The sequence below is a fragment of the Podarcis bocagei genome, assembly GCF_964188305.1.
Source record: "Podarcis bocagei genome assembly, chromosome: 9".
NCBI lineage: Eukaryota > Metazoa > Chordata > Lepidosauria > Squamata > Lacertidae > Podarcis > Podarcis bocagei.
This window is the reverse complement of record NC_138134.1, coordinates 8,157,590-8,181,607: the sequence shown is the minus strand read 5'-3', so window position 1 is coordinate 8,181,607 and position 24,018 is coordinate 8,157,590. Positions and strand designations below refer to the sequence as shown.

The 24,018-nt window shown below is 44.0% G+C and overlaps 1 protein-coding gene across 5 annotated transcripts in view; it reads left to right on the top strand.

The window, feature by feature from the left end:
- LDB2 (LIM domain binding 2) overlaps positions 1–24,018 on the top strand; it is a 246,301-nt gene that overhangs the window by 113,193 nt on the left and 109,090 nt on the right. The window contains exon 3 of one of the 5 annotated variants that reach the window (XM_081207873.1): positions 5,412–5,452. The exons of the other annotated variants lie outside the window; for them this stretch is intronic. Within the exon in view, the coding sequence (XP_081063999.1) occupies positions 5,412–5,452 (41 nt within the window). The remainder of the gene's footprint in view (positions 1–5,411; positions 5,453–24,018) is intronic. 5 annotated transcript variants of the gene reach the window in all.

Here is a 24,018-nt window from a genome sequence, read left to right as displayed (position 1 = left end):
ACCGTGTGGCGTGGTCCAAGTCCAGTCCGAGGTCGAGGGTGTGGTATGGAGGCTGTCCATCAAGGCTGAAGCAGGGTCCAAGGCAAGGAGTCAGGTGAGGTCAGGAACTCTGGCAGAAGAGCAGGACAGGGTACCGGCAGGAACAGGCTACCAACAACGTTGCTCCCGCAACCTGGGACTGGCTGGCTTTTATCCGCCCCGAGGCATAGGGCGGCCCCGGTCCACAGGTGACTCGCCTCTCCTGGCCTGGAGGCGAGCACTCCTCCTGCAGGAACTTAGTTCCCTCCGCCTTTCTGCCCTGAGCCTCTGCATCTCAGGAGAGGCTGGAGGGTTACCGGATCCAGAGGCAACCTCACCTTCCCCTGACGGGGCTGAGAGTGGAGCACCTGCAGGCAATGGGTCCTCCATCACCTCCGGAGCCAGAGCAGACCCAGCTGGTGCCTGCACCTGAGGATCCGGCACAGGTGAGGACCCTTCAGGCTCAGGCCCCAGCCCCGGGTCAGCTGTTTCTGGAGGTGAGGACTCCTGTGCAGGCTGGGATTCCTCAGGTTCAGCCTCTGAATCAGATTCCCAGGCCATCACACCAGGAGAGACACGTGGCTCAGGCATGCTGCAGGCCCCGTGGTGAGTGTCGCCTGGCATTTTGTCACGCCCCTCAGTGATGACACCCAGGGCAGACCGTCCCCACCACACCCCCTTCCTATGCCCCTGACTGGATCCTAAGCTGGACCTGCTCCTAATAATAATAATAATAATAATAATAATAATAATAATAAATTATTGATATCCCGCCCTCCCCAGCCAAATCCGAGCTCAGAGTGGCTAACAACAGTAAAATAATACAGCATTCTAAAATCAATTCATTATGAAATCAGTTCATATCGAATTAATGGCAACCATTGGGCTAGAGTTCTATGAGGATTACAGAAGGAGAGACGGGGTCAGACTGTGCCTTGGCCAAAGGCCTGGTGGAACAGCTCTGTCTTGCAGGCCCTGCGGAAAGATGTCAGGTCCTGCAGGGCCCTAGTCTCTTGTGACAGAGCGTTCCACCAGATTGGGGCCATGGCTGAAAAAGCCCTGGCTCTGGCTGAGGCCAGCCTAACTTCTCTGTGGCCTGGGACCTCCGAGATGTTTTTGTTTGAAGATCATAAGTTCCTCTGTGGGACATACCAGGAGAGGCGGTCCCGTAGGTACAAGGGTCCTAGCCCGTATAGGGCTTTAAAGGTTAAAATCCGCACCTTAAACCTGATCCTGTACTCCACTGGGAGCCAGTGCACTGGGTGAATGTGACCCCGCAGCGAGGACCCCGTAAGGAGTCTCGCCACGGCATTCTGCACCCGCTGGAGTTCATAGGTCAGTCTCAAGGGCAGCCCCGCGGAGAGCGAGTTACAATAATCCAGTCTGGAGGTGACCGTCGCGTGGATCACAGTGGCTAGGTCAGGGCGAGAGAGGTAAGGAGCCAACTGCTTAGCTTGGCGGAGGTGAAAAACAAGTTCTGGGGAATCAATCTGGGCTTATTTTCTGGGCCAGCCTGGGAACTGGAGTGGCAAAATGACAAGGTTTTCAGGGGGCCCTCCTGCCCTGGGGCATATGAATGGCAGGGTTGCAGACAGAATATTGGGGACAGAATATTGGGGACAGAATATCCCACCTCCCCATTAAGTCCTGATGCTGCCTTGACAGAATTAGGACTGCATCTTAACTTGTCAGTGGATAAAAACATTTTTATTTTTACAATTTAAATAAGGTTTTTTTTTTTTAAAAAAATAGTACATGTTTAAAAAGGAACCATGGAGAAAAATATCATGCTCTTTGGTTAAGCATTATAAACACTACAAGAACTCATGTATTGTATTTAGCATTGTGGAGTTTCTATGGGAACTAGAAACTAAAAGATTCCATTCTCTATACCACCAGTGCCTAGATCTTGTATGTTGTTATGTTATGTTGTTATGTTATGTTATGTTATGTTATGTTATGTTATGTTATGTTATGTTATGTTATGTTATGTTATGTTATGTTATGTTGTTATGTTATGTTATGTTATGTTATGTTATGGCCTTCAACTATCAGAGCTCCGCAAAATACATAGTTCTCAAATTGTGATTTATTTATTTTTTTAAAATGCCTCTGCAAATGTAAAGCAAAGACATTTATTTTCCATCTTCTCCACAAACACAATTTTGCTCAGGAACTACTAGTCCAGTGCTCCAGTAATCTAATTATTAATTTATATATGACTTAAGGCCAAAATAAGCTTATTTATTCAGTAAATTCCATATAGGACTTCCAAATAGGGGCATGTAAGATTGCAGCCTTAGTTGTCATGTTTGTGATCTCGGTTAGTAAAAAAGTAAAGGTAAAGGGACCCCTGACCATTAGGTCTAGTCGTGACCGACTCTGGGGTTGTGGCGGTCATCTCGCTTTATAAATACAGGGAGAGCGAGATCTGTCCATTTCTAAGCAGACCACACAAACATACCTTCTACACAAACACATACACCATTCATGGCCCCTGAAGGACCAGGTGTGCCGCCTAAGAGTCATTTTGGACTCACAGCTGTCCATGGAGGCGCAGGTCAATTCTGTGCCCAGGGCAGCTGTCTACCAGCTCCATCTGGTATACCGGCTGAGACCCTACCTGCCCACAGACTGCCTCACCAGAGTGGTGCATGCTCTAGTTATCTCCTGCTTGGACTACTGCAATGTACTCTATGTAGAGCTACCTTTGAAGGTGACTTGGAAACTACAACTAATTTAGAATGCAGCAGATACACTGGTAACTGGAAGTGGACACCAGTGGCTCCCGGTACATTTCCGAGCACATTTCAAAGTGTTGGTGCTGACCTTTAAAGCCCTAAATGGCCTCAGCCCAGTATACCTGAAGAAGCGTCTCCACCCCTATCATTCAGCCCAAACACTGAGGTCCAGCTCCGAGGGCCTTCTGGCGGTTCCCTCTCTGTGAGAAGTGAGGTTACAGGGAACCAGGCAGAGGGCCTTCTCGGTAGTGGTGCCCACCCTGTGGAACGCCCTCCCACCAGATGTCAAGGAAATAAACAACTATCTGACTTTTAGGAGACATCTAAAGGCAACCCTGTTTAGGGAAGTTTTTAATGTCTAATGTTTTACAATTTTTTATGTGCTATAAGCTGCCTTGAGTGGCTGGGGAAACCCAGCCAGATGGGCGGGGTATAAACATCATCATCATCATCATCATCATTACATCTCTCTCTCTCTCTCTCTCTCTCTCTCTCTCTCTCTCTCTCTCTCTCTCTCTCTCTCTCACACACACACACACACACACACACACACAACACACACACATAGCACCAACTTGAGCAAAACAAAACCTTCAGAAAAGCTCCTTCATAGGTGAAGGGAGTGCCTGTCATCTCCTGCCCCCCATTAAAAAAAATTACAAGGACAACCCAACTGATGCCTGCCTTCAAGAAAATCTGAGACTGGGAGACTCAAATCTTGGGCACTGAATGTTGCACTTTGCTCTGCCATATATGTTCATTTAGATAGCTGATTAAAGGTGCAAGCCAAATCCTTTTTTGAGCTGGCATCAAGACCTTGGGCTGACCACTGCGCCAGCTGCCATCTGTCACAATGGGTTGCCTCTCTCCCCCTCCCACTATTTCTATGTAGGGTTCGGATTGTGCCCAAACCCATCTCACCAATTCTTTTGCCGACTTGCCTTCCCATGTGGACCTCCGTAAGTTGTCTCATTCGTATCTCATTGCAGAGGACTGCAAAGAATAAATTATCTTCCAATTTATCACTGTCTACATCGGATCCCTTGAAGTTGATTTTTACTGCAAGCCACTGGAAAAGTGACTATTTCAGTGCCTCGATTTATCCAAAAAATTATTAGAAACAAAAGCCCCTCAGCAATGGATACCCATATTAGCTTTCGGCAAAGCACTCCCTTCTCAACTCCAGATTCTCCATGGTTAAATGGAAATAATAGTGATCCATTTCGGTGGATTGCTGGGATAAATGAGAAATTATCCCATGGCTTAGGCAATGTTTCCCTAAACAATAGATCTTAAATGTTAAATCATTGCCTAAACGCAATTTTACTTCATTTGTTGCACTCTGGTGGTTCAAAGAAATAATTATGTATGCAAAAAAGGACCGATGATAAGGTACGGAGAAGAAATCTGCAGTTATCCCAATAATAAAACATCATTTTTCATGGAAGAAAAACATGTTAAGAGTTTCCTAATCATTGTACAAGAGTAAATGCTAGACTCTGATCCACTGTTGACCAGGTCCTTTGTTTCTCAGAGACAAAATATTTCCAGAACAGATAAAAGAAGCAAGCTTGATTGACAGTCCTTAGCAGAGTCTCATCAGCTGCTGTGCTGACAGTGTATTGGTGTTCATTTTGCTGATGTGGTGAGGGCTGACAGGTGATTGACAGCCCAAGACTGTGGAGACGGGAAAAGATGAAGCATGCTCAGTAAGAATAATCTGCAGTGTTTGTGCAGCACTGCAGAGAAGGAGAACTGGGAAGGTACCAATTTCAGAGCCAGTTGGCAGAACAGAACACATGCCCACAAGTGCTGAGAATGAGAGTTTGCAAAGAATTTCCCCCCACCTCCCCCCGCAGTTGTGTTTTGTGATTTATATTTTATTGTCGGAACTATAGGTTATGTAACACTCTCAGCGAAACACAAACAAGATTAATAAATTGCTAACAATGATCTCCATAACAATTGCTCAGACATTTCTGTTGCTGCTTCAACACATTGCAAACGTAGCATCACTTTTTGTGATTATTTTGACTGCGCTATTAATCCGTTTTCTGATTTCTGCCACATAAGCTTGAAATTGAAACTAGCCAGCGATTGGAATCAAAATTTGGAGGTGATTTCCTTGTAAAGATGAGAATCCCGTTAAACAGATACGTGTCACACAAGACCGCTAAGAATGTAATGTTTCTTAAAGCACAGAGATGCTAGTCTCAATGTTTTTCATGTCACGTTTTCATTGGTACTTAGGAAATTTGTAGAGCGACACCCCCTCAAAAAAATCTAACCCCCCCCCCATCCACGGGTAGTTAATTGGAAGGTACATTTTAACGGTTTTCAGGGTGGAATTGAAATTCTTAGGATGATTTCAGAGAGACGTGCTTCCCATGGCAGCCATTTGCAGCAGTTTCCTCTCTCTTTCTTCGCTTTAAGCTGCTTTTAGAAGAAAAGAAAGAAAATGAAGTATTTTTGCCGCTGCCTGTTCTGCCTTTGGCAGCAGCCGGGTGTTTCTCGTCTGCTATTACTGCCCTCAGATTGCCCCTGGGATGACACTATGTGATGTAGGGTTATTCTAGGGGCAGTCTGGCAAAGGGCCACTGGGCAGCCACCGCCATAAATAGCGGTAAAAATACTTTTCTTTTCTTTTCACAGTTTAAAGTGGGGGAAAAGAGACAGAGGAAACAACTGCTATGGTAAGTGCACCTCCCCAAGCCATTCAGGGAATTCCTGCACCCTAAGAATTCCACCAAGATTTCGAATAGTTACATTTTCAGAAACAAATGCTTTGTTTTATAGCGGAGAGCTGTAAAATTCATGATAAGAGGGAGTGTAATATACTTTGCATAGTATACCCAATCATTTAGCTACAAGTCGATCAGGGCATTCAAGTGAAATATATTTTCCAGTCTTATCCCTTGTATTATTATTATTATTATTATTATTATTATTATTATTATTATTAGTGTGTGTGGCAAGACACGGGAGCAGTTTAATGTATTCGGGTCTCAAAGCACATTCTCAATAGTACCAAAACAGCATGCTTACTCTTTTCTGCTGCCATGAATGTGCAGATTGTGGTCGTGTCCAAGGGAAGGGTATTTTGAAGTTTCCCTACACAAGCCCCATATGTAAATGGCTGGGAGAAGCAACTGCACCTTTGCATTGCTCCCATTCATTTCAAAATTGTGTCTTTCATTAGTTTCTGTTTTCATAGGAATGTGTGAAACCTCCCGTTTTATTTCCTTGACTAATGGCTGCATTATCACAAAGATCTACATTGGCTCCCAGTATGTTTCTGAGCAAAATTCAAAGTGTTGGTGCTGACCTTTAAAGCCCTAAACGGCCTCAGCCCAGTATACCTGAAGGAGCATCTCCTGCCCCATCATTCAGTCCAGACACTGAGGTCCAGCACCAAGGGCCTTCTGGCAGTTCCCTCACTGCAAGAAGCCAAGTTACAGGGAACCAGGCAGAGGGCCTTCTCGGTAGTGGCACCCACCCTGTGGAACGTGCTCCGACCAGATGTCAAAGAGAAAAATAACTACCGGATTTTTAGAAGACATCTGAAGGCAGCCCTGTTTAGGGAAGCTTTTAATGTTTAACAGACCATTGTATTTTAATATTTTGTTGGAAGCCGGCCAGAGTGGCTGGGGAAACCCAGCCAGATGGGCGGGGTATAAATAATAAATTATTATTATTATAAAGTGGCCATGCATTGTTCATGAGGAAGAAGCAGATTTTACACTTCCATTAGGGTGGGATTTTCCCCAGTTCCTCAAATGATTATTAGTGCCCATTCTTCCCATTTCATGGAAAGACACTTATTTTATCCCCCCCCCCGAAAAAACCCCTGTACATATGCCCCTCCAAACAAACATAAAATAAAAACAGCTGTTTTTATTTTAAGCAAAACAGCTTAATTGTGAGTGGTTTCTTATTTAAGGCACTGACACTTACAGGCTATTGCACCAAAGAAACAACTACTAACTGGGGTACTTTATACAATTATCACCCATGTTTGTTCCCATGGTAGTGCTTAAACTCAAATCTCTTCCACAACTGCAACCAGGCACCTTGCTGCTGTTTGAAACTGCCTGCTCACAGACTTCTTCTGCATCCAAATCCAATTTTTCTTAATGTATACATGCTTCTTAATCCTGGGGAATGCAGTTGGTTTCCATCAGCGCAAAGACTTGCACTCCCCTCGCAAGGCATATTCTGGGATTTCCAAAGATCGCATACCAACAGCCATCTTTCTTGCTTTTTGTATCTGCTTCCATTGTTGGACAAAACCACTGCAAGTCTCTGCCACTCATTTTCTGTCCCTGTTACATGACAAAACTGTTATCTGACATTCCTTGCATAATTTTCTAGACAAAAATTGCATTTGCCAGAAGTAATAAATTGCTACTGTTTCCAGGGATAGGCTCGTGCCTATTCCTTTTCATTTCAGCAAAGTCCCAATAATTAAACATCACTCAATAATTACTACATGGCAGAATAATTCCTCCTTTTCTACTTTTTGAGGCTATTTTCTTTGTGTTCCTACTTATCCTCACCCCCCCCCATTTTTTTGCCATGTTTTGAGATAATTGCTGTGCAGTCTGTGTTATGCGTTGCATGCATAAAGCTGGAGTCTTTGAAAGCCGTAAAAAAGAAAAGCTGAGTTTTCTTGACCCCTTGTTGTTTTAGCAGTTGCCTCTTGTAGTAATCATATCACAAATCCATCTATAGTGTTTATTTGTTTGAAACATACTGCTAGATCCTTCCAACCAACAGAATCTAAGTGTGCCAGGGCATTAGGAAAGAATTACGGGTGATTGCCTAGCTGTTCCAATTCCCACATTGGCTCCTGGTATCGTGTTTTCTAGCTGGCAGCGTACCCCATCATTTGCCCTTGAATGGGCACACAGTGCCTGCCCAACGCCTTCCCCTTAAGGCATACTCTAGGTTATACATGAATTAGTTAGCCTTAAGTTGCTGTATGCTGTGAGTGCACATATTCAGAGGGATTGGTTGAATGATGGGCAAGACCATGAACTTAATGGACGAAGTAGCTAGGCTGCTACTTTTCCAATCAAATTATGCTAATAGGACTCAGCAAGGACTGATGTCTTGGGATGGGGAGGGCTGGAGTTGGGAACAAGCTGCCTGCTTTGTATACCCAAGGCAATAGTCCCTTTGATCCCTTCTGGCTACGGAAGGAATCTTGCTACTTAAGGAGCTAAAACTGGGCATTTATTGGCTTGAAGAAGCTGGGCTCATAGTCACCAGTTGTGTGTAGGGAGTAAGAGCAAAATGGCAAATTAAAAGTCCCCACTTCCCTTAGCGGGTGGCACTGAGCCTAGGGCTTGGCAATCGGAAGGTCAGCAGTTCGAATCCCCGTGACAGGGTGAGCTCCCGTTGCTCGGTCCCAGCTCCTGCCAACCTAGCAGTTCGAAAGCACGTCAAAGTGCAAGTAGATAAATAGGTACCACTCTGGCGGGAAGGTAAACGGCGTTTCTGTGCGCTGCTCTGGTTTGCCAGAAGCGGCTTAGTCATGCTTGCCACATGACCCGGAAGCTGTACGCCGGCTCCCTCGGCCAATAAAGCGAGATGAGCGCTGCAACCCCAGAGTCATCCGCGACTGGACCTAATGGTCAGGGGTCCATTTACCATTACCTTACTTCCCTCTTACAGGAGCAGCTTATGGCCTACACTGGTCATATACATGTGTGTATGTGTGTATACTCATACACAAATGTTGTACACACACAAATATCCTAAAAAAACATACATATTATTATTATTATTATTATTATTATTATTAATTGAATTTATTTATTGCCCTTCATCTGTAGATCTCAGGGCAGTTCACAACATAAAAAAGATAGAAACACAAAATAAACAACAGCAACAATAACAAAACAAAGCAATATCTTCACCTTCCCACCCTCATACATACATATGGATTATATATTTATTTTAGTAAAGGAAATAATGTGTGTTCCAGTTTTTAGGAAGCATTATATATTGAAACTATTCATGATAGAAGAGTGGTACATTACCAACTTGTTTCTGTCTCCAACACACCTTTTCCCTCACTCGGCTCACGATAATACCACAACTACACACACCCTTATCTCTGAAATACCACGGTATGTCATTGCAGCGACCAAGTGTCAAGAGTCTAGTACTTGGATCGATTTCAGAGTTTAAATTTCAAGGAAAAAGCTAGGGTTGAATCAAGCCTAATGAGAAAACAGAACAAAAACAAAAAACACCTGACACAGTTTTCTCCACATCGAAAAGATGCTTGTCATTGCATTGAGCAAATATCCTTTGTTGAGCTTTATAGTTCTTTGGGGGAAAACAACTGTTTCAGTTTCCAATAAAGGGGGGATTCAGTTGGCACGGGGCAGGGAACATTTTTCAGCCCGAAGAACATGTTGCCTTGTGAGTAACTTCTGCCGTCTGAATGCCAGGGATGGGCAGGGCACAGACAAATTTGGACAGAGCAACGGGTGTAGCTGTTGACTTTTGTACAAGAGGCTACATTGCAGCCGCATGTTTCAACGCTGCCCACACCTCTGTCCAAGCAAATGAGAGGCATTCAAGAACACTTGCCAGCCTGGCAAATATATTCACGGAGGGTACAGCACGAGGGGCCTCAGTCCACTATCGACATGTCAACTGTGTTCCTCCGATTTTGGCAGAGAATAGAGGCCAAAATTTCCAGGCACAATCCATGCTGGGCAAATTTGGTGTGGCCACAAAGCGGCAACTGGGGAAAATTTCCTCCCACATCTTGGCTCCTGTGGTGCCTCACAGGAGGGAGAGAAGAGAAGAAGTCTATATAATGCCCCCCTTCAAGAGTTGGGAGTCATTTTGCCCCGCAAGCTTCCCACCCTCCCACTCTTGAGTTAGAGCTGTCAGTGGGTCACTGGTTGACAGGGCTGGAAATAATTTTCCCCCTCTCAACCTGATTAGCCCTCAGTTGGGGCTGTTTTATAATAATTCTTACTAAGTTTTCAATTTCACATTTCAAAATAAACGTTTTACAAACATATCCAATGACTTCCCTTCTTCTCTTTCCAAGGTTCGTTTTATGTATCATACGTTCCTGCATATTTTACTATAACCATTCAAATCAGTTTTCCACTTTTTACATCCATCAAAAATTATTTACCCTGTTGAGTTTATCTTAATGCTGCCAGCATTTTCAGCTGGGGCTTTTTCGCCTCAGTGAAACCTTCTGGCTGCCTTCTGTTAGGAGGAATAACGCTGTGTATGTATATGGGCAGAACTGGCACTGGCCATGTCGTGAAAGGGGGGTGGGATGGTTCACCATCCAGGGCCTGAGGGGGGGATTGGACATGGCATGACCCATGCTCAGGTTGGGGTCTCTGCCTGGCTGGAATCCTCACCCCGATTTCCCAGTGTGACTTTACCAGCTTGCACCATGACAGCAATGGTTGACTCACGTGGAACAGATTTGGGTATGGTCCAACCCCAGCAGATCCCATTGCACCAGTAAGGGACAAATGGTTGGTGGTCCTAGTGCCATGCCAAGCCTTACCCTTCCTGCTACAGTCAATAAAGATTTGGCCTAAGTTTATCCCAACACCCTGGTGTTCTGTAGGGCCATTTGATGTAGATGATTTTAAGCTCTTAATTTTCTACCGAATACAGTCGTACCTTGGAAGTCGAATGGAATCCGTTTGACTTCCAAAACTTTCGGAAGCCAAAGTGCAGCTTCTGATTGGCTGCAGGAAGCCCCTGCAGCCAATCAGAAGCCACGGAAGCCCCGTTCCAGATGTTTGGCTTCCAAAAGGAGTTCGCAAACCGGAGCAATCACTTCTGGGTTTGTGGCGTTCCGGAGCCAAAACATCCGAGAACTAAGCTGTTCGAAAACCAAGGTACGACTGTACAGACATAAAATATGTACACAAACATCTTCCGGGAGAGAGGTTGGGTATGTGTGTGTTCATTTATTGCTGATGTACTTAACCTGTTTTGTTTTATATATTTACACTGAAAATGAATGAAAATAGATTAGAGTAATGAACAAAAGTAGTAAGGCCAGGTTCCTAGCATTTATACAGTGGTACCTCGGGTTACATACGCTTCAGGTTACATATGCTTCAGGTTACAGACTCCGCTAACCCAGAAACAGTACCTCGGGTTAAGAACTTTGCTTCAGGATGAGAACAGAAATCGTGCTCCGGCGGCGCGGCGGCAGCAGGAAGCCCCATTAGTTAAAGTGGTGTTTCAGGTTAAGAACAGTTTCAGGTTAAGAACTGACCTCCAGAACGAATTAAGTACTTAACCTGAGGTACCACTGTACTGGCTACATGTTGCTCACCCTTCTTCATATCTAAGCCTGAAGAGTGCTTCAGGACAGAGATTCACTAAAAATTTGCAAGTTCAACATCTGGGCATCTGATGGCCACTAGGGTTTCACCCATTGCTTCAGGGTTTGAACCTCCTTCTAAAGGTTAAGAAGCAGCATAATCTGGGGGGGTAAGGGGGGCAGGTGTTTTGGCATCTGTTAAGTTGTGGGTGAACATATCAGACGACACAGCGATTCTTCAAGCAGCTCTTCTTTATTCAGATGCCAGAACTGAAGGGCTCAGTCAGCCTGCTTATATAGAGCTCCAGTACCTTGTTACTGTAACAGCTTTCTAAAACTATCCAATCACTGAACGTCACTTTCGATCCTTCATTTGCATACAAACTATCCAATCACTGAACGTCACTTTCTATCCTTCATTTGCATAACTATCTGCAGTATCCCCCTGCTGGCCCACGGTGAGAACTTCAGCACGTAACAGCATCCATTTAGCACCTCCTGTTTACCAGGCTCCTCCTTCAGGCATCAGGAACAGACAGGCTCTTCCCTGACATTTCAAACGTCTTCCTCTGCCCCAGCGGCCATCACTCAGATCTGCTGCATCCCTCCAAGTTCCATCAGTCACTTGAGAACAACAGTGTTACAAAGCTACTGTACTGACTTCATGTCCTGTCATGTGGTTGATATCTGTGGGAAAGAAGATGCATGATTAGATAAACTTCTGTTCTGATCCAGCAGGGCTTTTCTAATACTCCAGGATTTCAGGCGCACTTGCTTAACACCCAGGCTCCTCACTGCGAGAAGCAAAGTTACAGGGAACCAGGCAGAGGGCCTTCTCAGTGGTGGCACCCGCCTAGTGGAACGCCCTCCCATCAGATGTCAAAGAAATAAACAACTATCTGACGTTTAGAAGACATCTGAAGGCAACCCAGTTTAATGTATTTTTAATCTTTTGTTGGAGGACGCCCAGAGTGGCTGGGGAAACCCAGCCAGATGGGTGGGGTATTATTATTATTATTATTATTATTATTATTATTATTATTATTATTATTAGGATCTGAGCTTCAGGACACCTTGAAATTCTCTCCTGACTGGCAAAAATAAAGATCTGCACTACCAATGATAAATTATTATTGTTGTTGTTGCTGTTGTTACAATTAATTTATTAATTGCATTCTAAACCACCACCTCAAGGTGATTTATACATAAGGTTATTAAAAACAACAAAACAACAAATAAATTTAAAACAATCCTGAAGCTGTAACAAGTGGACACTCGTGGTAAAGACTCATATATTCAGTTGGGAAAGCCTGGAAAGACAAAAATGTCTTCACCTGTTTCCAGAAGCTGCAGATAGAGGGTGCCTGTTGTAGCTCATAAATGTTTTTAAGAAAAATGAAACACTAAAGAACTGTTTATTTAATCTCACACATTTAAAGCAAATTATATTTGCACTTGCAACCAGATGCCCCGGGGCTTTATTGCAATGCATCACACGTTTTGGTTTCATTTATTTACATCTAAAGCAGTTGACGAACAGATCAATATTTTGGCTAGGCGTGACTTTTTCACATTTCAAATACCTCTTTTTGATTTCTCTTTCAAATACAAAATAAATACATCAGTTTTACAAGTGTGGCTTCTTATGTTCCTTCAAAGTGTCCATACAATATTTTTTTTTTACCTCATCAAAAGGTAAAACTCCCTAAAGAACGACAGCTATTTGTTGGGCTCATTTATGATTTTTTGCTGCACACCCAAGGTGTGTAGCTGCTATACAAATAACAACAAAAATAGGTCCCCAAGACCAGATAAAATGCAAACAGATATTACAAGAATAACAGGAGGATTAGAGTGAAGTTATCAGAGGACAGGAAGCAATGAAATAGTGCTAGGCTGTGGACTTTTTAGAAAGCTGCTTATTAGAAGTGTTTTTTATAGCCATTGCAGCAGAGCAAAGTTGTAAAGAGGGAGCTTTCTGAAGAATATCAAAGTGGCGCTGTGGATGTTTAAAGGGAATGCCTCCCATTACAAGTTGCAGTTGGGGACGCTGTTCATTGGCTTTCTTAATTGCTCTTATCATCCATGTGGATTCTTCAAAGACACAGAAGCCCTGGACAGACATTGGAAATGGGAATGCAAGGGGAAAGAGGTTATGCCTGCTAGTGTACCCCACGCATAGGGCACCTTGTGCAAAGTCTCTGCACATGGAACTTGAACATGTCAGTTTTGCCGGGTACAGCTATTTGCTAACATGTTAGCTATTTGCTAACATGGCCTATGGGCTCTGAGCTGTATATTCAGGGGTTAGAAGTACAAATTCATTCCACTCCTCACCCTTCTGCATTTATTTGTACCATGTTTAAACATCTTCACAGTCATGCTGATCCTGATCAGATGAAAACATTCTGAAGTTTCAGATTCCTGACCTTGCAGGCTTCTAGCTCCTCAGGGTAGATGACTAGTTAGGCTGATCTTCTATTTCTAAAGACAAACCCACCTTTCGATGACCTTTTCGGGGCTTTTGTGGCTGAGACAAGATGAACGAGGCACCCAACTGAAACACAGAGCACCTCGAACGCCAGAAAAACAATTTACAAACAAGTCAAGTACCGTATTTTTCGCTCTATAGGACACACTTTTCCCCCTCCAAAAATTAAGGGGAAATGTGTGTGCATCCTATGGAGTGAATGCAGGCTCGTTGGCTTCAGCGATAGCAACGCAAAGCCTCCGAAGCGCAGAGGGAGCGCTCCCTCCAAGCTCCGGAGACTTCGCGTTGCTTTCGCTGAAACCTGGAGAGCGAGAGGCGTTGGTGCAGACTGACCCCTGTCACTCTCCAGGCTTCAGGGATAGCCCCCTGAAGCCTTTGGGGCACAGCGAGAGTTCCCGCTGCGTTCTGGAGGCTTCAGGTTCCTTTCGCTGAAGCCAGGAGAGTCCTGGCTTCAGCAAAAGGAACCCGAAGCCTGAGGAGCGCAGCGGGAACTTGGGCTGCGCTCGGAAGGCTTCAGGGATAGCTGCACACAACCCCTCCGGCAGGGAAAGGCTGCACGTGGCTATGGCTTCTTTAGCCCTGAGCAGCCTCTCCCGGCAGCAAGAGGTTGCACGCGGCTAAAGAGGAAGCCAAAACAGCCAGCGGGAGGGATCCCGCTCCCTGTTTTGGCTTGTGCCATAGCCGCGCGCAACCCCTCCGGCAGGGAGAGGTTGCGCACAGCCTGTACGCTGCTCTTTGGGGCTGGGGGGGAAATAAGATTTTTTTTCTTGATTTCCCCCTCTAAAAACTAGGTGCGCCCTATGGTCCGGTGTGCCTTATGGAGCGAAAAATACGATAATATTGATAGGATGTGCCATAATTTTGAGATAGGTGTTGATGCACAGACGTGAGTCTCTTAATGGCTCCTCAGATCACCCTGCAAAGCTCACACAAATCCTTTCCGGTTTCACTCCTGGGATGTGTGACAGGTATACAAACCATAGGTTTGGGGAGAGGGCTCATATCTCTATGAAAGACTACAAGCACCGTATGTAGAAAGTTCAATGTTCAGTCCAGAGTATCTCCAGCTTAAAGGATTTCAGATAACTGAACTGAGAAAGTCCCTTCTCAGCTTGAGACCCAAGCTAGCTGTTTTTAATCAGAACAGACTAAGCTTAGTGTAACAAGTGTTTGGCTCAGGAAAAGTTAGCTTCATGTGTTGATAAATGACCTGTCTATTCATCCATCCATATGAAAATTTTGCTCTTCCTTTGATTTTACCTACCCCAATACATAGTTACCGGCTCCATTGCCTTGGAAGTGGGTAGGATAGAAAGAAATAGGTGCTTAAATGAAGACCATTTAAAAGAATCACCCAGTTGTCTCATTTTGGTCCTAGATGGCACCAGGAAACCAAGACCAGGAGGGAAGGAAAATTTGCTGGTGAAACAAAACCAGGATTAGCCAAATTCTCAAAAGTGTTATGCTGATGGAATCACATTAGACCTTCAATCAGCTGGGCAAGATGAGAATTGATGTGTAAGCAAGTAGACAATGGTGACAAAAAACAAGTACGGTCATACCTCGGGTTGAAGTAGCTTCGGTTGAGTATTTTCGGGTTGCACTCCGTGGCGACCTGGAAGTAACAGAGCACGTTACTTCTGGGTTTTGCCACTTGCGCATGCACAGATGCTCAAAATGACATCACACGCGTGTGCGGAAGCGGCGAATCATGACCCGCGGACGCGCAGACGTGGGTTGCGTTCGCTTCAGGATGCGAACAGGGCTCCGGAACGGATCCTGTTCACATCAGAGGTACCACTGTACTCTTGCACTATAAATCTGTTGCCAAACATGGTGGCAGGGCAGAGTGTCAACAGAGTTTAATGCGCGTCCTTTCCTTTATTACAGCAGAAGGAGAGATGGATTGATTGCATGAAATACATCCTAGTACATGATGTAACTGGTAGTAAAACAAAGCTATGCAAAAAAAAAAATCATATTACTAGGGATGGACGTTCATGCCATTATTTATCTCCAGTTATAATCACAGTATCCTGAGTTGAAGATTTCACTGACCTTGGTGGTAACAGTTCTAAAGAGAAAGACTTGCCTGTGGCTACATCCATTGACTCCTTCAAAGGACTGTCTGCCTTTACGTGTGTTCTGGATCTCAGCTGACTGTCTCACATATATTTCACCCTTACCTCCTTCTCTATAAAATAAAGGTTATTGTAATTATGTAGCATTTATCATCTTGTATTAAAGTGATGTCCTCCCCTTCACACCATGGCATGCTCCCCAGATTGCATTTTATAAAGAAAGCGCATTGTGTAGGCATGAAATTGTAAATGAGAATTACTGAGTTTTGGAGAGCATAGCAATTCAAATTATGTCAATTTTTTCCTTTCATGCAGTTTTGAACAATACATTCTAAGGTTATCCAAGAAAAAGAGTTAGAAGCCTGGGGTGGGGAAAGGTGTCTCTTGAAAGGCTGTTTTCCGTGCACTAATAACAGGACATAATATAACATGTATAGCAAGAAACATTACCTTTTATCATATATTCAGCAAAAGTACATATCTTTCTTTCTTTTGTATTTCCACCTATTTGAGAAATCATTTCTGAGCATTGGTTGTTTTGCATTGCTGCATTTTGGAAATGACACTGTTTGATATGTAAAGCTAGAGAAACAGAACTGAGAATAGGAAAGAAAGAAAGAAAGAGAGAGAGAGAGAGAGAGAGAGAGAGAGAGAGAGAGAGAGAAAGAACCAGCTTCTCCATGAACTAATAATAGCGCAAGATGAGTCAATAATTCTAGGGGGGAAAATATCTTAGATGTTCTGTAGTGTGAAAGAGCAGTATCAACTATAGGGTTGTGTATAAAGGAGAGAGGTTATTGCAGACTAGGAAAAACCCAGGATAGTTTTGTGAGAAGTGCTTCTGAAATGTTCTTTTTCCAAAGTACCAAATGAATGAATTAGAATTGTATACAATACTAGCAAAAAGAAACAATCTACTTCCATAAATTGCTCTTTGGTGCTTCTATTAGTTTTTTGTGCTGGAATTTTTTTAAAGAAGTTTAAATGTCTGTGGTTACTGGTCTTCTTCACACCAATGTGGGAGGCTCAAGGCTTTTCTGTTGACCTGAAAACAAAATATTAAAAGAGAGCCTGTTTGGTATAATGCGTAGAGCTGGATTTGAGGCTGGAGTGGGGGTTGAGGAGCAGTGAGGCTTACTGGGTATCCCTGGTCCAATTGCTGCCTTTCAGCCTGCGAGGATAAAGTGGGGGAAATGTCCTGAGGTCCTCAGAAGAAGGCTGGCAATAAATAAATATTCTTAGATTTACAAATAGTTGCTTTTGCTTTGACAGATGCTATTAAGGTAGGCTTTTATGGAGTGAGGGAGGCATTCGGAATAATATCTCTCATACATTTCACTCTTGCCTCCTATAGGTAAGTCAATTGTCCTAGCACCAATTTTTTAAGAAGGGATTACACAGTGTGTTGCCTCACACTCAGTGAAAGCGTGAGGTGGAGTGCCCCTCTGAAATCAGTGTGTCCATAGGCCATGTCCATTGGTCAGTGGCGGTGCATATTTATTTTATTTTATTTTATTTTATTTTATTTTATTTTATTTTATTTTTTTATTTTATTTTATTTTATTTTATTTTATTTTATTTTATTTTATTATTTCTAGCCTACCCTTCATTGTAATCAATCCTAGGATGGGTTAGAACCACATAAAATTACCAGTAAAAGCACTCATAACATCCAGTCCACAGAAGGACACAGCTGTTGAAATAGCAAAATAGAACAACACTGATAAAAAATATGTTAAAATGATGGCTCTTTCCTTGCTGCATGAGGCTGACTGAATTTATAACCTTCAAAAGGCTGAGTAAATAAATAAGTTGTAAGTTGGCTCCGAAATAAAAACAGAGTTGGTACCAGCTGTAAAGGGCAAAGGACCCCTGGATGGTTAAGGAGGATACAGGGCTGGGCTTGCTCTATAGTGGAATTCTGGCCCTGGCACCAGAACCCTCACTATAGATTCATTGTCCCTTAAAAATCAGTATTTTTTTAACATAATTCTACCTTGCTAAATTTCTCCTGGGATTTTAGGGCTCCAAATTTAGCAGTGGCCATGATCATCTTGGGATTCTGTTTGCCAGTAAGTGTATTTACATAAATTGTGCTACAACGTGTAGCTACGCTCCAAAGAATTAGAGATCTGGAACTCTTCTTGGAAGCAACAGAGCACACCGTCTCCACCAAGGAGGAGACAGGGGACTCCCCTGAGAAGGAGGCTAGTTCATCAACACAGGAGCCAGATATATGGAGAAACGTGACTCAAAGAAGTAGGAGGCCCAGGGTTCGTTCTGATTGTTTAGAAATACACAATCGCTTTGAGGTCCTCTCCCCTAGCATGGAAGACGAAGAGCAGACTCCATTTGAGGATCTCTCCCTCATTTCAGTCGATCAGGTATATGAAAACAAGCAGCAAAGTCAGTCCTCAGGGAATGTGCAGGCGACCTTGGAACGGACAGCTCATGGAAGAACCCCGACCAAACCTAAGAGGAGGCGTGTAGTGGTGATAGGGGATTCCCTACTGAGGGGAACAGAAGCAGTGATCTGTGGGCCTGACAAGATGTCTCGGGAAGTGTGCTGTCTCCCCGGGGCTAAGATCCAAGATGTAACTGAACGACTGCAAGGAATCATAAAACCCACTGACAAATACCCCTTCCTCTTGGTTCATGTGGGAACCAATGACACTGCAAGCAATAGCCTCCAGAAGATCAAAGGAGACTACGAGGCTCTGGGCAGGAAATTGAAGCAATTAAATGCACAAATTGTCATCTCATCTGTCCTCCCAGTTGAACGACGTGGCCCAGGGAGAGAGGGAAAAATAGTGGAAGTGAACAGCTGGCTTCGCAAATGGTGTAAACAGGAACGGTTTGGATTCTTAGATCACGGACTGCAGTTTCTTGAAGATGGACTTCTGGCAAGCGATGGGCTGCACCTCACAACGGTTGGGAGAAATGTTTTTGCCAAAAATCTCAGAAACCTCATCAGGAGGGCTTTAAACTGACTAATGTGGGGGAGGGAGACAGTGCTCCTGAAGGTAGGAGTCTATCAATTGATGAAGATGATCATCCAAATGTCATAGACCAAATGGAGCAAACAGCACGCAGACCTAGTGGTGGGAGGAAAAAATCCTTAAATAAGAGACATGGGGGAATGATTAATGGACTTAAATGTCTGTACACTAATGCGCAAAGCATGGGAAATAAACAAGATGAGCTTGAGCTCTTGGTACAGCAAACTAAATATGACATAATAGGCATCACTGAAACCTGGTGGGATAAGTCCCACGATTGGAATGTAAAAATGGAGGGATACAATCTATTTCGGAGAAACAGACGAGACAAGAAAGGAGGAGGAGTGGCGTTATATGTCAGGGATGTGTATACCTGTGAAGAGATCCAAGATTTAGAACCTCAAAGCCAAATTGAGAGCATTTGGGTCAAAATTAAGGGAGAGAAGAATAACAGAGACCTCATTGTGGGAGTTTACTATAGATCCCCAAGCCAAACGGAGGACATAGATGATGCCTTCCTGGAACAGATGGCCAAGCATGCAAAAGGAAGGGAGATAGTAGTAATGGGGGACTTCAATTACCCGGATATTTGTTGGATGTCAAACTCAGCCAAGAGCATAAGGTCAAACAGATTCCTCACTGGCCTTGCAGACAACTTCATTGTCCAGAAAGTGGGAGAAGCAACAAGAGGAACAGCCATTTTAGATCTGGTCCTAACCAATGTTGATGACCTGGTTAGTGGGGTAGAAGTGGAAGGATCATTAGGCGCGAGTGATCATGCTCTTCTGAAGTTTACTATACAGCGGAAAGGAGCAGCCAAGCATACTAGGACTCAATTTCTTGACTTTAAGAAAGCCGACTTCATAAAACTTAGGGAAGTGCTGGGTGAGATCCCATAGACAGTAATACTAAAAGGAAAGGGAGTTCATGATGTCTGGGAGTTTGTTAAGAGGGAGATAGTAAAAGCACAACGTCAGGCAATACCAATGAGACGGAAACATGGAAGGTGCCTAAAGAAGCCAGGGTGGCTATCTAAAGAACTTTTAACTGAGTTAAGATTAAAAAAGGATGTGTACAAAAAATGGAAAATGGGGGAAACCACCAAAGAGGAATTCAAACAAATAGCCAGCACGTGTAGACACAAAGTCAGAAAAGCTAAAGCACAGAATGAACTCAGGCTTGCTAGAGAGGTTAAAAGCAACAAAAAAGGCTTTTATGGGTATGTTCGTAGCAAAAGGAAGAACAAAGAAACAGTGGGGTCACTCAGAGGAGAAGATGATGAAATGCAAACAGGGGACACAGAAAGGGCTGAACTCCTCAATGCCTTCTTTGCCTCAGTCTTCTCCGATAAAGAAAACAATGCCCGACCTGAAGAATTTGGAGCAAATGATTCAGCAAAGGAAACACAGCCCAGAATAACTAAGGAGATAGTACAAGAATACTTGGCTAGTTTAGATGTATTCAAGTCTCCAGGGCCAGATGAACTGCATCCAAGAGTATTAAAAGAACTGGCAGATGTGATCTCAGAACCACTGGCAGTCATCTTTGAGAATTCCTGGAGAACAGGCGAAGTCCCGGCAGACTGGAGGAGGGCAAATGTTGTCCCTATTTTCAAAAAGGGGGAAAGAGAGGACCCAAATAATTACCGCCCAGTCAGTCTGACATCAATACCAGGGAAGATTCTGGAGCAGATCATTAAGAAAACAGTCTGTGAGCACCTAGAAAGGAATGCTGTGATCACCAATAGTCAGCATGGATTTCTGAAAAATAAGTCATGTCAGACTAACCTGATCTCGTTTTTTGACAGAATTACAAGCCTGGTAGATGAAGGGAACTCAGTGGATATAGCCTACCTTGATTTCAGTAAGGCATTTGACAAGGTGCCCCATGATATTCTTGTAAAGAAGCTGGTAAAATGCGGTCTTGACTATGCTACCACTCAGTGGATTTGTAACTGGCTGACTGACCGAACCCAAAGGGTGCTCATCAATGGTTCCTCTTCATCCTGGAGAAGAGTGACTAGTGGGGTGCCACAGGGTTCTGTCTTGGGCCCGGTCTTATTCAACATCTTTATCAACGACTTGGATGATGGACTCAAGGGCATCCTGATCAAATTGGCAGATGACACTAAACTGGGAGGGGTGGCTAACACCCCAGAGGACAGGAACACACTTCAAAACGACCTTGACAGATTAGAAAACTAGGCCAAAACAAACAAGATGAATTTTAACAGGGAGAAATGTAAAGTATTGCACTTGGGCAAAAAAAATGAGAGGCACAAATACAAGATGGGTGACACCTGGCTTGAGAGCAGTACATGTGAAAAGGATCTAGGAGTCTTGGTTGGCCACAAACTTGACATGAGCCAACAGTGTGACGCGGCAGCTAAAAAAGCCAATGCAATTCTGGGCCTCATCAATAGGAGTATAGCATCTAGATCAAGGGAAGTAATAGTGCCACTGTATTCTGCTCTGGTCAGACCTCACCTGGAGTACTGTGTCCAGTTCTGGGCACCACAATTCAAGAAGGACACTGACAAACTGGAACGTGTCCAGAGGAGGGCAACCAAAATGGTCAAAGGCCTGGAAACGATGCCTTATGAGGAACGGCTAAGGGAGCTGGGCATGTTTAGCCTGGAGAAGAGGAGGTTAAGGGGTGATATGATAGCCATGTTCAAATATATAAAAGGATGTCACATAGAGGAGGGAGAAAGGTTGTTTTCTGCTGCTCCAGAGAAGCGGACACGGAGCAATGGATCCAAACTACAAGAAAGAAGATTCCACCTAAACATTAGGAAGAACTTCCTGACAGTAAGAGCTGTTTGACAGTGGAATTTGCTGCCAAGGAGTGTGGTGGAGTCTCCTTGTTTGGAGGTCTTTAAGCAGAGGCTTGACAACCATATGTCAGGAGTGCTCTGATGGTGTTTCCTGCTTGGCAGGGGGTTGGACTCGATGGCCCTTGTGGTCTCTTCCAACTCTATGATTCTATGATTCTATGATTCTATGATTCTATACGTGGATTCACACAGGACGGGAAGATGTTAGTTCATAGAGCTAAGTTCTCTGGGCAAGCGCCTTCTGGAGCACCTGAACAGAAATGCAAAATTTGAAAAAGTACAAAGACTGGAGTTTGTCTTCCGTGGAAGTACGGACTTTCAAATGTCTTAAAACAGATATATTTTCTGGGGTTGAAGCAATGTTTCACTGCACACTTGCAGAAATATTTGTGTGTGTGTGTTTGTTTATCTCTAGATAGGTAGGTATGTATTAGTTTACCAGGAAGTTCTCTCAAAAAATGCTGTAGGGGGAAAAGGTAATGCAATATTAATTAATTATTTAATTTTAAAAGCCCTGCTTCCCCAGAAGATAATACACATTCTGTAATTTATTTATTTATTTTAAAAAATTGTTTCTGGGAAGGGAAAACTTTTTTAAAAAAACAACATTCTGGACTGCTGGTGTAGTGTAGAAAAATTTTTTGAAGGAAACTGGGAGGGGTGGCTAACACCCCAGAGGACAGGCTCACACTTCAAAACGACCTTGACAGATTAGAGAACTGGGCCAAAACAAACAAGATGAACTTTAACAGGGAGAAATGTAAAGTATTGCACTTGGGCAAAAAAAATGAGAGGCACAAATACAAGATGGGTGACACCTGGCTTGAGAGCAGTACATGTGAAAAGGATCTAGGAGTCTTGGTTGACCACAAACTTGACATGAGCCAACAGTGTGACGCGGCAGCTAAAAAAGCCAATGCAGTTCTGGGCTACATCAATAGGAGTATAGCATCTAGATCAAGGGAAGTAATAGTGCCACTGTATTCTGCTCTGGTCAGACCTCACCTGGAGTACTGTGTCCAGTTCTGGGCACCACAGTTCAAGAAGGACACTGACAAACTGGAACGTGTCCAGAGGAGGGCAACCAAAATGGTCAAAGGCCTGGAAACGATGCCTTATGAGGAACGGCTAAGGGAGCTGGGCATGTTTAGCCTGGAGAAGAGGAGGTTAAGGGGTGATATGATAGCCATGTTCAAATATATAAAAGGATGTCATATAGAGGAGGGAGAAAGCTTGTTTTCTGCTGCTCCAGAGAAGCGGACACGGAGCAAGAAAGAAGATTCCACCTAAACATTAGGAAGAACTTCCTGACAGTAAGAGCTGTTTGACAGTGGAATTTGCTGCCAAGGAGTGTGGTGGAGTCTCCTTGTTTGGAGGTCTTTAAGCAGAGGCTTGACAACCATATGTCAGGAGTGCTTTGATGGTGTTTCCTGCTTGGCAGGGGGTTGGACTCGATGGCCCTTGTGGTCTCTTCCAACTCTATGAATCTATGATTCAAAAGGAGAAAATGTGCTGCAGGCAAATTGTGAGGGTACATGTGCAAATCCATTATCTGCAGTCCAAAATTCTCTTTTCTCGCTTGGGGGGGAAACCAGAGTGGAACCCGAGGCATAACGGAACTGTGGACTAATAATAAGGTAGGACTGGGGGAATGCATTCATCATTAGTAAAATCCTGTTTCCAGAAAGCTTTGTCTGTAAGCTGATTCGTTTGGATTTTTGAAGGACCGCAGTTGTCCTTTATGCAGGCAGTGCCTTGCTCTTTGTTGACAAACTTGAAATTAGAGTACTTTTACCATGCAGTAGGGACGCGGGTGGCACTGTGGGTTAAATCACAGAGCCTAGGACTTGCCAATCAGAAGGTCGGCGGTTTGAATCCCTGCGACGGGGTGAGCTCCCGTTGCTCGGTCCCTGCTCCTGCCAACCTAGCAGTTTGAAAGCATGAAGTGCAAGTAGATAAATAGGTACCGCTCCGGCAGGAAGGTAAACGGCATTTCCGTGTGCTGCTCTGGTTTGCCAAAAGCGGCTTAGTCATGCTGGCCACATGACCCGGAAGCTATACGCTGGCTCCCTTGGCCTGTAAAGTGAGATGAGCGCCGCAACCCCAGAGTCGGTCACGACTGGACCTAATGGTCAGGGGTCCCTTTACCTTTACCTTTTAGTGCTGGACTGCTGTTGTAACGATGCATTCGTGTTCATTTTTGCTGCCGTGTTGTGAGATGCTTTGGGCACATTTATGTGGAATAGCAGCTTACCAATTAAAAAAGAAATAACCAAACATCTGTGAGTGACCTTGGGGTGGGCGGGCAGTCTTTTTGGCCAGAAGGTGCCTTCGAATCAACTGCAGCTAACTGTGCATAGGAAAGCAGCCTTGGACTCCTTTCATCATCTCTCCTGGGGCAAAATCAGAACCAATTTCTTTGGGAATAAATACCCCACTACCCTTCTCTGTATTCTAGCTAGAAATTTAAGGGCTGGTATCCCAATGGAAGGTTCTCTCCCAGGCATAATAGATTTTTGCCTG